At 42.2% G+C, this 13,000-nt stretch overlaps 1 protein-coding gene across 2 annotated transcripts in view; it reads right to left on the bottom strand.

Annotated features, from left to right (window-relative positions):
- Positions 1–13,000, bottom strand: part of LOC138467452 (uncharacterized) — a 665,424-nt gene that overhangs the window by 459,090 nt on the left and 193,334 nt on the right. For both annotated transcript variants that reach the window (XM_069607453.1, XM_069607454.1), the window contains one exon: positions 11,376–11,474. In XM_069607453.1, coding sequence (XP_069463554.1) covers positions 11,376–11,474 — 99 coding nt within the window. The remainder of the gene's footprint in view (positions 1–11,375; positions 11,475–13,000) is intronic.

Raw genomic sequence — 13,000 nt, 5'->3', positions numbered from 1 at the left:
ATACTACTGTCGATAGACGCCGAGAAGACTTTTGATCGGGTGGAGTGGTCAATTTTATTTAAAGTTCTGGAGTGCATGGGGTTTGGGGAACAGTATATTTGCGAGCATTAGAGCGAACTATAATTCCCCATCCAGTAGAATAGTCATTAATGGCGAGGTGACGGATAAGGTAATAATTTCGAGAGGAACGAAACAGGGATGCCCCCTTTCACCTTTGCTGTACGCTCTGTTCTTAGAACCCCTCCTAATAAAAATACGGGAATCATTACACAATAAAGGGATAGGAATGGCAGGTCAGCAACATAAAGTGATTGCGTATGCGAATGATATGTTAATAACCCTAGAAGACCCCGAATCTACACTGTCAATGGCGGTGAGAGAATTAGAAAACTATGGGGCCATCTCAGGCCTAAAGATTAATAGAAAAAAATCAGAGATCCTAATTCTGGCAGGGGACAGAGCAAACATAGAAAGGGAAGCAAAACTACTGGACCTTAAGATCGTAGAGAAAGGTATAAAATATCTGGGAATAATTGTACCTCCATAAATTGAACTATTCTATGGGGAAAACTACCCGTCGCTAATTGCAAACATCCGTAGGGAAACAGGCAGATGGAACCCACTACAGATATCCTGGTGGGGTAGAATTCAATCAGTCAAGATGAACATCCTCCCAAGGGTACTATATTATTTTCAGGCTCTCCCGGTGGGTGTACCAGACACGTTCTTCAAAACCTTAACAAAATTGGTATCGTCCTTTGTATGGAAGGGAAAAACCCCTAGAATAGCGAGGATGGTCCTCACAGCCCCAACTAGAGAAGGGGGAATGGTGCTCCCCCATTTAAAAAAATTCTATCAGGCAGCACAGCTTAAAGTCCTGAGGGAGTGGGTGGGGGAGAATCCGCAGCAAATATGGGCCAAACAAGACAGAGCAGTAGCGAGGACCCCATTGGTAGAACTTCTCTGGAAACAGAGGCAGCACAGACATGAAAACTTAGAGAGAAGCGTAATAATGAAGACCACGTTGGAAGCATGGGATTGCCAAGCACGAAAAGGTATAATGACCACGGCAATGGGACCCTTTACACCCATCTGCAGAAATCCCCAATTTACACCAGGGATGGAACAAGGGGCGTACGACAGCTGGGAGAAGGCGGGCATTACTAAAATAGGCAAGATGTTCGCAGACAAGGAAATAGTATCACTAGAATCCTGCTTTGTAGGCAAGCATATCTCCAAAAGTGATAGATACAGATACGAACAGCTAAAACATTGGCTAAACTCCCCGACAATCACTGAGGCAGCAACCAGGGACCTTACAGGGTTCGAGACATACATCATCTCCAACACGGGGGAAAAAAAGTGGGTTTCAACTCTGTACAAATACATAAACACACAAGGCGAAGACATTAAATGGTCATACAGAGTAAAGTGGGGCAGAACGTTGGGGGAGGAACCAACGGATAGACAGTGGGAAGACCTATGGAAGCAGATCCCCAGGATGACCCGCTCGGCACAAACTAGGGAAATGTGGGTCAAAATTATGACACAGTGGCATTATACTCCAGAGAGGCTCCATTCGATGTACCCAAACATGCCAAACCACTGCTGGAGAGGATGTGACGAAGTGGGAACATGGAGACACATATGGTGGGACTGTAAAGACATTCAACCCTTTTGGGAAGAAGTTAAAAGTGAAATGGGCAAAATATTCCCGGATGTGGGGTTGATCGGGGAGGAGGTGTGGCTTTGCGGACTTAGAGATGATATAGCAAGGCAATACAGTAAATCGCAATGGAGAAGCTTTATGGGACTACTCATAGCGGCATGGACCACCATAACACACAATTGGAAGAACAAGAATACCCCACTGACCTATACTTGGCTACAGAAAGTATGGGCCCATATAACAATGGAGAAAATCACCCACAAAATTCAAGGAACGGGAGACAAATTCGTAAAGGAATGGGAAGGGACCTTGCAATACCTTCAGTCAGACTTTATGGAACAATGGTGCCCCCATAATATCAAAGTTTCAGACATTTTCAATGCATAATAGGAACCCGGGACAATATGATTCTATTCGATCCGAGGGGAGGGAGGAGGGAGGGCGAGGGGAATGTTATAAGATTCAATGTTATTTCTCTTGTTTTATTTATGTAAAACTAATAAATACAAGTTTTTTAAAAAAAAAACTGCATCCCTCATTCACAAAGCATTAAACAATGCTGCCCCTAGCTATCTCATGGATAGATTCCATAGAAGAACATCCACCAGACCTATGAGACTTGGCAACGCCAACTGTCTTACTATTCCCAGATTTAGGCTCACTAAGGCTGGTAGTAGTAGCTTTCCTGTGAACGCAGCCAAACTCTGGAACTCCCTGCCACACCCTCTTAGAGAAGATCAACTTTACTCGACATTTAGACACAACTACATCAACTTGCTCAAATCCACGGACCTGTAGGCTTGACTGCTGAGTTATCTTTACCCTGGGAATGCTTCTGCACATTCCCTCAAAATATTTCTTGACACATGTTTGCTGCATATTTGTATTTGTATATCACCTGAGTATAACCTACATATATGCTTTATTCTTGCTTGTATCCTGTATTTCTGTAACCTAAGCCTTGCACTTGCTTCAAATGCTGCGCCCTGATAGCCACGGGTCTGTTACGCATTCAAATTAAATAAACAAACAAACAAACATAGATCAGACTTGTCTAGAAACCTTCTCTGGGGAGAGCAGGGGAAAGGCAGAGAAGGAGGGAGGAGAGGTGGCCTGAATTTTAGAGATGAAATGAGAAGCCAGGGCTGTGCAGAGGGCCTGGGAGGGGACAGGAGAGGTAGAGTCTGCAGCAGGATTGCCCAGCTCCTAGAAGATTTTAAAGAGTTTGGCCGAGTTGTTACCCTTTGAGGCTGTGTATTGTGTAACAGTGAAAATCTCAAGGGAAGGGTCATACCCCTTTAGGTTGTGAAACGGTATAACCCAAAAGGAGATCAAGAGAGAAATCATATATCTTGAGTTGATGAACTGTGTAAACCAGAGGAAACTCAGGGGAAGAGTCATCCGCCTTGAGATTGTGGAGTATGGTAATGTGAAAGTGATAAACATTGAAAACATAGAGAATTCCAGTGCAAGGGAAGAACCCTTTTAAATGGCAGAATTGTGTTGGTTTCTTTTACACTTTGGAAAGGATCTGCAGGTGATCAGCTCAAAGAAATGTTTCCCTTCATTTTATATGGAGTTTAGTGTGTGAGGGTCAGGATAGTATTTGGGACACAGGATAGAGAAGTTTCTGTTTTGGACATACTGACACAGACGTTCCTATGTTTAGTTGAGGCAGGTACACCCCTCATAGGATTTCCACAACCCTCTCTTTAATTTTATCAATAAAAGTATCAATAAAAGTCTTTAACAATCACCATTATTCTGCTGTGTCCGAGTCTTACTCTTGATCCCTTAGATATGGTGTCAAAAGTGGGATCCGTCTCAGCTGATACAAACTGGGGGACACTTGAATTTGTAAAACTCAGTGAGCGGGCTACCAGTCGATCTATAGAGTCCATTGGCCTTTACTTAGCTAGTAGCCGAGCAAGTATTACAACCAGGAGGCCGGTTCTTGATTCCCACAGATCTAGTCCTAATACCCCCCTAAAGGAACCTATATACTGTTAACTTCTAAGTCCGGATTAGCTTGGAGGCATTGCTTGGATGTCATGGCCTGAGTGGTAGGGCCCGACTATAGGGGGTGACATTAAATCTTTGCTTCAAAATTACGGGAAGAATCCCTGCCCTATCAAGGTGGGAGAGAAAGCAGCACAAGGAATTTTAGAGAAGGATGTTGTTCCCTAAAGTGGTGGAAACTATCAAAACTAATAAAATCGAAAGGGGTGAGAGAGGATTAAGGGTGACAGATGAAGACTGCACCATCATCCAGAATAACTGATTCTCCATGTTGATGAGCCAGAGATTATCCCGGATTTAGCATTTGCCCAACGCAACGCAACAACCCCATATTGGCGGAGGCCTTCCTCCATACCATTTCACAGAAAGAGGGGAAAAAGAAGGAGGGACAATTTTTTGGTTATTTAGGCAAGCCTACTTTAGAGACACCAGTCCACGGGGTTCGTCCAGATCTCAGATTGTTGTCCCCAAAACTCAAAGAATGGTGCTGAAATCACACATCGCCCATTCACATCTGACAGGCAGACATTTAGGAATGGCAAGGTGATGAACAGGTTCTATTGGCCTGGCGTGTACGCCAGCGTTAAGAACATAGTTCTTATCTGTGCTGTGTTTCAGAAAACCAGTGCCCATACACTTCCTCTAGCCCTATTTCTCCCTTATCGGTATGGATATTGTGGGACCACTTGACCCATCTAGGCTGGGGAATCGGCATATTGTGATAATTTTAGATTATGCTACAAGATACCCCAAGGCTTTCCTTTTAAGAAACAACACTTCACAGCGGATACTAAAACATCTAATACCTTTGTATTCTCGAGTTGACTTACGGATCAAGAAACCACCTTCATGAGTACGTTAATGACTGAAACAAAACAGATATTTCAAATTAAAACGCTCCGGACCTCAGTATACCACCCTTAGACTGATGGCTTGATCAAGCGTTTTAATAAGACTCTAAAAAGTGTTCTTAGGAAATTGGTAGAAGCAGATGGGAGGAATTGGGATGTAATGATAACTTGAGCCCTCTATGTCATCCAGAAGACCCCCTCCCAATTCTCCCTAGGTTGCTCCCCTACAAACCTTTATACGGTAGGGAATCCTGAGACGTGCTAAACATGTTGAGTGAGACATGGGAAGAGAGGGAAGAAGCTTTATCACCACTATCTCAGACCGCCTAACGTCTGAAGGAGCATATGACCACAGTACAATCTATAATTCATTCCCATCCAAGAACACCAAAAATCCCTCCATGATAAAAAGGCCACACTTAGATCATTTTCCATTGGACAAAAGGTTCATGTTTTATTACTCATCTCTGAGAACAAGATGCTGTCTAGATGGCATGGCCCATACGATTTATTAGAGCAGGCATGTCCCTGTAACTGCCGGGTTTCTAAACCAGATAGATGGGCTAAAACCCCAATATATCAAATTAACCTTTTGAAAGAGAGAAGAGAACACCTGATCCAATCTACATCTTCTAGTTATGGCTAATCTGTTAATAGAAGGTCTGGGTGAGAATAACTTAATTCTCTTAAATCTTTCACAGAATCAAAAACAGAATTTCAGAGATTTGCTGGAACAGTTTTCAGATGTTCAGCCAGGAGGAGTAAAGTTTTTTCTCTCCATTATATTCGTACTCGCCAAGGGAAGCTGGTCAACCTGAAACCTTATAGAATCCCGTGATCATACAGGAGCTGTAGAAAATGTTAGCCTCTGGTATAATAGAACCTTCTCAGAGTCCCTGGTCCTTGCTAATAGTCCTTGTCGCAAAGCCTGATAACACCTGGAGGTGTTGTATAGATTTCCAAAAGGTAAACACAATTTCACAATTCGACAATTATCCCATGCCAAAGATTGATGATTTCATTGATTGATTGGGTTCCGTTGTTTACCTTTCCACCCTCGACTTGACAAAAGGATATTGGCAGGTGGCATTGAACCCAGAGGATAAAGAAAAAACAGCATTCTCCACGTCTGTGGCATGGTACCAATTCCAAGTACTTCCCTTTGGGCTCTGTGGGGCACCCACAACATTGCAGAGACTTATGGGTCAAATACTCCGTCCACACCCTACATTTCGTGGAGCCTATCTCAATGACATAGTCCTCCACAGTAAGACCTGGACTAACACATGTATCATCTTTACTAAATAACAAAAGCCCTAAGGAAGACGGGTCTCACAGCTAACCTTGAAAAGTGTCATCTTGCTCAATCGGCAGTAAAATACCAGTTTTTGTGTGGGGATTGGTCTTGCCCAACCTCAAACAGAAAAAGTTAGCTTGGTACAAGAAACACCAACACCAAAAACAAAGAGGGATCTAAGGGCATTCTTTGGGTTAGTGGGCTATTGTAGAAGATGTATACCCAACTATTCTTCTATAACGGCTTGCCTTACTGACAAACTTAAAAATGCTGAGCCCCAAAAGTTAAAATGGACTCGGGAAGACCAAGCTTGCTTTACCACTCTCAAGCAAATTCTATGTAGTAAACAGGTCGTGAAGGTATCCGACTTCAATAAGGAGTTCATTTTGCAAACGGATGCATCCCAAGTTGGGTTGGGGGCAGTTCTCTCCCAGGAACATAACGGCACTGAGCACGCAATTCTGTACATCAGCCGGAAACTCTTTCCTAGGGAGAGAAACTACGTCACAATTGAACTCAAGGCATTATATCAAATGGGCTGTATCTTATTTACGTTATTTCCTTAGAAGAAGAACATTCTGGTTAGTTACTGATCATTCTCCTCCACCCTGGATCAGTCTCTGGAAAGATACCAATGCTGAGTAATGTGTTGGTTTCTATATTTACAGCCCTATTGCTTCAATATAGAACATAGGAAAGGAAAAGATCAAGGGAATACGGATTACCTTTCCCATTTTCCAATAGGTGTAGAAGAAACCAGCGGCATAAGGGGAAGGGTATGTGACGAACCAAGCAAGGACATCACTACTTCACCAAGGGAAATCTCCCCTCACGTGGCTAGGGAAAGACAGAAGCTACCTGACTTAGACCCTGGGAGTGTCTATCTGTGGGAGGACCACATGAGGGAAGACAACCCTCTGGGAGGCGGATTAGACTTGCTGGGTCAAGGCAGGCATTTCCCTGTTTCTTTAGCCTCTGATAACTCCCAATTGCCTCCCTATTCCTGTATGGCATAATGTAGTGTGGGCATAGAACCTCCATTCATGATCAATCACCAACAGTATTTACATTCCCTATTTGCTTGATAACACTGATATTAGGAAGAGGACTGGAGTAATGAAGATCACTAGAACCGGAAAGCAAACACTGCAGATCATATGGGCAAATACTAAGAGACAGATTCTTGTAGAAGTAAAACTAGGACCCAGGAAGCAAAGGGGAGCTTTCACAAGTGTCTCACAATCTCCACCAGGCACCCACAATCATCACAGTGATCAACAATGTGAACAACCTGGGGATTTTCTTTGATTCAGCTATCTCCGTCTTGCCCATATGAATTCCCTGACCAAAACATCTTATTTTTAACTACTTGTCCTGAAGAAAATCCTACACTGCCTGAGTAGAAACTACAAGGTGGAATTCATCCAAACAGTGGTACTAAGGAACAATGATTATCGTAACAGCCTCCACCTAAGCCTACTTTGTAAAACCAGATACAATTGATCAGGCACACAGGAGCTAAACTCATATTTGTCCTAAAGAAATTTGACCATGTATCATCAACACTCAAATAGCTTTGTAGGCATTCCTTATACCAACATTTCTATTAACACAGAAGATCCACAGGTGTCAACCCATGTCAATTTATGGAACCACATCCCACACTATTAACATCTGTGCTCACTCAGATCTTCTGCCACTTGGCGATTACAAGTGAACCAAACAAAGAAGGGCAATGCAAAGCGAAGACATTCTGCTGTGCAAGGCCCATCTCTCTTGAATGGGCTACCAAAAGCAAAACCTCAGGAAATTCTGGTCCCTAGTGAAGAAGGACTTCCTCAACATTGCACACTCCATGGAATATTTCCCCAAATATGATTCAGAAATGCTCATTCCGTTAAGAAACCCAACCATGCGGCTTTTGTTGGGGAAACAATTTTTTTTAACATATTCTAGAGCTGGAGTTTGTTTATACAATCATACCAATCCTAGAATAGTTTGGTATGGCTGTTATCAGAAAATAAATGTTGCTGGTCCCAACGACATTTAATCAAACAATGTAATGACATAGAACCCAGGCAAACTTAGATGAAAATTCCTGTTTTCCATGCCACGTTCCTCCTTTCTGTTCCCTCATGTCATCTTTTTGTCCTCTCACGCATACCCTGGAACAAATGAACACGTGCATGCAGCGCCCGTAATAATGAAATAAATATCAGGTACAAACTGGTTAAAACAAGGCAAAATATCGATGTACTCTCAGAAATATATTCATCCTCTAGCTCATCATTCCATACTTTTATTTTTGTGCTTTTTATTTTTCCCTATTCTCTTTCTTGTAACTCATACCATCTTTTGTCACAAACCTATAAGACCCACATGTAGGATGGAGGCCAGGCTGTCATGTTTACTGAGTATTAAAGCGTAGTAGCCATGAAACGAAGAGCCAAATAGGGGTGGCAAAGACAGCCAAGATCTTTAATTGATAAGCATGTGATCTCATTGTAGTTTTGGAAGTCCAGAAGCAGGACAATGCAAGGGTTCATATCAGATATTGATACATCTTCTCTTACCTATGTAATGCAAGTGGCAAAATGCACTGCAACCGTCTGACAACTGTCTATGTTTCAATGCGTATCCATTCTCATGTGACTCTGTTTTACTGATGTGATCTGAATTACATTTCAGAAACAGGATGATGGTATTCTCCTAAACCAGTGATCCCCAACGTGTAGATCGGGAGCAACATGTTGCTCGCAGCACCCTAAAATGTTGCTCACCAGTAGCTCTGGGCCAATGAGTGGAGGCCAAGAAGGTGGAGGCACTGCACGAATGAGACTGCAATGGCAATGTAGCCTGTGTTAGGACTGTGCAGGAAAACTAGCCAAACAGCCTCCTCTGGAAGACAGACCTGACATGCCATTAGCTTTCGAAGCATCAGCAGCATGGTCTAAGGGGTAAAGTGGGATGGGTAGGTTTAAAGTGCACAAAGAGCCTGGATGAGGATGATTGAGATGATTCTTAAGCCATCACAAGAAACAAGCCCCATAACGACCATGCTTGTGCGGTTGTTATGGGGCTAAATAAATATAAATACATATAAGTAACAGTCTATTGTTGCCCCCACACTGGTTGGTCAATGCATTTGTATGGTGCCTCCTGCCATAGGTTATGGTGTCAAAGTGCTTTGCCTCTCAGTGAGGCAAATGCAGAGTATGATAGAACATTCAGTAATGGTAGGGAGGAGAAGATAAATAGTTGTGATGAGGGTGAGGGATGTGAGCAGGCAATGTAAATAGACTTACTTAGCAAAGCAGTGATTGAAGCATACATGAGGCCCAGAAATAGGCCATCCCAGTGCAAACCATAGAACCGCTGCTCTTTAGGAAAAATTAGCATTACAAATCCCCCTCAATGAATCTGCACTTCTTTGGCCAGTCACACTCTATGCTCGATGCGCAACTAAGTTGCATGGCACCAGTAGGTGAGCTGCTGGCTGCAAAAGGTACGCAATCTGGTCAGCAACAGTTGAAATCAACCAAATATTCCAATGGTGCATTTAAGTAGGTTTCAAAGGGGCTATTTACAGAACGTGCTTAATTCAAATACATTTGCCACTTAATGTCCGAAAGATTTCTTATGGGAGAACTCCAAGCACTATGTAATGTTAAATATGGCCATGTTTGTAAACAGTTTCACTGGCCTCAAGTCTCTACAAATGTCCTGCTTGCCATTACATTTCATAAACATTCTGTGAAAACACCAATTTAGGGTCAAATTAAGTTAAAGGCCATTGTATATTGCCTGTTCCTGAATTACACTTGGTCTTTATTACTGTTAGTTCCTGCACATTAACATAGCCTCTTAGCAGTATTAAGTTTCTTTAAAGTATAACTTGTGTTGAAATTGCTTTCCTACCAACAGAACGCTGATGTGTTCCATCGAAACACAGACGTTGCTCACCGCTCCATTTGATAAACACATGTTGCACCTTGTCTACAAAAGGTTGGGGACCCCTGTCCTAAACAGAGGTCATTTTGAAGTACAAATCCGATTTAAAGAATATAAAAAACGACTATACGAATACGATGATCACTCAAAGGGTGAGCACAGCTGATAGATAAACCTATGTGTTCCTTTATATGCCTTTGTAACAAGGTTGTCAGCCTTACCCTTATGGTGGGTGGCTAGGTAGCCAACGGGGTGGGAAGTCTGGTTTTGCCATCTGCAGACTGGTGGTGGGCTTGGGTGTGATATGAGGAGGATCCCCTGGCTACCGTCAGCACACCATAGGTAGGAGGAAGGGGATGGACACATTAATACTGCAACACATGTACCTTGTAAAAGTGCTCTAGACATGTATAACAATAATATGACAATCATTGGCCTGTCCCGACTTGTCCGGTGCCGTGGTTAGGAAAGCGAACAGTGATGTCAACAAACGCTGATGCCTCCCATTCGGAGTTAGACACTAAGAATGCCTGTATCAGTTTACCACAGTGCAAGAAACCCATGATTGGAGAATTTTCACCTCCACGAACCACACACAAACACACACACGAGTAATTGCACCATTATGAGTGGCCAATCCTACGCTAGCAAAGCAAATCATTCACATGTGCAAGTCCTTAATGGGAGCCGGGCCAGAAGGCCAAGATGAACATTTATAAAAGGGCAGCCCAGGAGTACAGCAGTATGAGTCTTCAGAGAATGGCCAGATCGAACTGTAGAGCAATATTACAAATTGGAAAGAGGAGGGTGGAGAAAGGAGAGAAGAGGTAGAGAGGTGGATGGGAGGAGAAGTAAAAGAGGCGTGGAGGGTTGGAGGAACATCAACAAAGGCGAGGAGGTGGCAGGAAAGAGCAGAAAAGAAGAGTTGTACGCCTCAAACAAGCAGAGGAAGGGGTGCTAATGAGAGGAGGAGAAGGGGAGCCACAAATCCTTAAGAAACAGCTTGGAGGAGAAGTCAAGTTAAGACCTCAAGGGTGAGCGAGCGAGAGAGGAGGTGCTCCCTGAGCCAAGTGCAGACTCACCTGAGGTGGAAGAAGTAAGAGCACATGGCGAGTCACTGAGGTGGAACAGTGAGCCAGTACGCAGGAGGAGCAGACTAGGGAACTAAAACAGAGCCCTTCAAGAATGAGCATATAGCGAGATGTTGAGGAGGAAAGTCAGTGGGAAGGCTCTCTAACACAGGGAGTTTGCTCGGATTCTCCTCCTAAACCCAGTGGAAGGCCTGTGATTAGTTGTGCCTGCAGAAAACTCTGGGCTGTACAAGTCAAAACATATGAAATGCTGTTGGGACACATCCGTTGGACCTCCTTTCGGAAGAGGAGGTGTTAACCTGCTTTGTACTCAACTGGGTAGAATATCTACAAACTTCGATTTTGGTTTGTAACTTTGACTTTTTTGTTTGGTGCAAAAAAATAACATTAAATACATCTCCCAGTAACCGACCTGTGTTTGTTTCCCAGTATATTTTATTACACCTTGTAAACCTATAACTCTTCTGATTCTAAAGAGTTGAGCACAACATACTCACCTGTGGGGGTGCTGATCCTTTCTATTCTTATATCATTCATATGGGTCACACTATTAGTTTCTTCTTCCTCTTGCATGCTGAATGGATTTATCTCACGCCCTGTTACAAACACATGAAACAATTTCAGCATGGAACTATGACATATGGACAGAGAGTAATTAAAAGGCAGAATCTTCCTGTGAGAATAAGAGACAATTCTGGAAAATGACAATTATATTCACAATTATTTTCAATTACATCATAACAGCCGCCAAGCACGGAGGTAAGATATGGCTGCTTGTACTAAGATATCAAAGAAACTCATTAGGAGATTAAAGCTAATGAGCAAATTGTCTTGTTTGTATTGATGACCTTCAGCCGTACGGCTTGTAAATGTACAACTCTTCAGACTCTAAAGAGGTAAGCACAACATACTCACCTGTGGGACTAGTGATGCGTTCTATTCTCATTTCACCAACATAGGATGCACAATTAGCTTTTTCTTCATCTTTTAAATTGAATGTATTATTTCCATGCCCAGTTTTATAGATAAAACAATCCAAACATGGCATTACGGTAGACAGACAAACATACTATTGGCCAGTCTTTCGTGCACAGAAAACAGAAGGTTATAGGAAATATGGTTATTGTTTACAGTCCTTGGCAATGGCCCCCTAACATTTGCCATGCACAGAGTTGAAATATGACTGCTGGTACTACGATAGGATTTTAAAGCGACTCACTAGAAGATAATGAGAGGATTCAGAATAACTTTATTTCATATAGAAATCCAAAAAAGCAATACAAAACATAATGAACATGTTACATATCTAAGACATACCAGTACGATATACAAACACTTAGAAAGAAGACCCGTTAGAATAAACAATCATTAGAGTGTAGTTAATATATAATAACAGAAGAATTCAAATCAATTTCACTCGTATTCATTTCATTGGGATGTTTAAGTCAATAACGTGAAAACAAATACAGATTACTATTTAAAAAAACTATTTTGTCATATTGCCATATAATCATGCAATCATACCTGCTCTCTTTATCGATAAGCTATTTGGAAACGTAAGTGTCGATCCTTCTATATTTTGCTCATAGCCATTAAATTGCAAAATGCAAACCAATTATAGAAGTATACACAGTTAAAAACCAATCAATATAACAAAAATTAAGAAAGAAAGCGTTAGAACTATGGGCCTAGTTACAAGTTTGGTGGTATTTGTTGGAAAATCTACTACCAAACAGAATTACTGTCACCGCAAACTGGTCCGGCAGATTTACCGCCGGATTACAAGTGGTGGTAGGCAGTGTTAGTCCCCATTAATTGGAGTCCATAGGTCTCCATGGGGATTTGGGCAGAATTACCACCGTTCATTTTCAGGGGTAAAGCAGTGGATTTACCTCCATCTTTTTGCTGGAGTTAAATCCTACACTCCACCGCCGAAATTGTATTACAGCGATGCAGTAATGTAGCATTAAAAGAACTGCCACTCCATTACTGCAATTTTGTACCACACGGCCCTACTTGTTACGAGGCCCTATATCTAAACAGTCAATTTAATCAAGTTGATATCTATTTAAATATAAAAATTAAAAATGTGGCTTAGTAGATGTCATAGCGTTTCATAAGC

Source organism: Ambystoma mexicanum, chromosome 4q (genome assembly GCF_040938575.1).
Source record: "Ambystoma mexicanum isolate Mex_15411 chromosome 4q, UKY_AmexF1_1, whole genome shotgun sequence".
NCBI classification, from domain to species: Eukaryota; Metazoa; Chordata; class Amphibia; order Caudata; family Ambystomatidae; genus Ambystoma; species Ambystoma mexicanum.
This window is presented reverse-complemented; position numbering and strand designations above follow the sequence as displayed.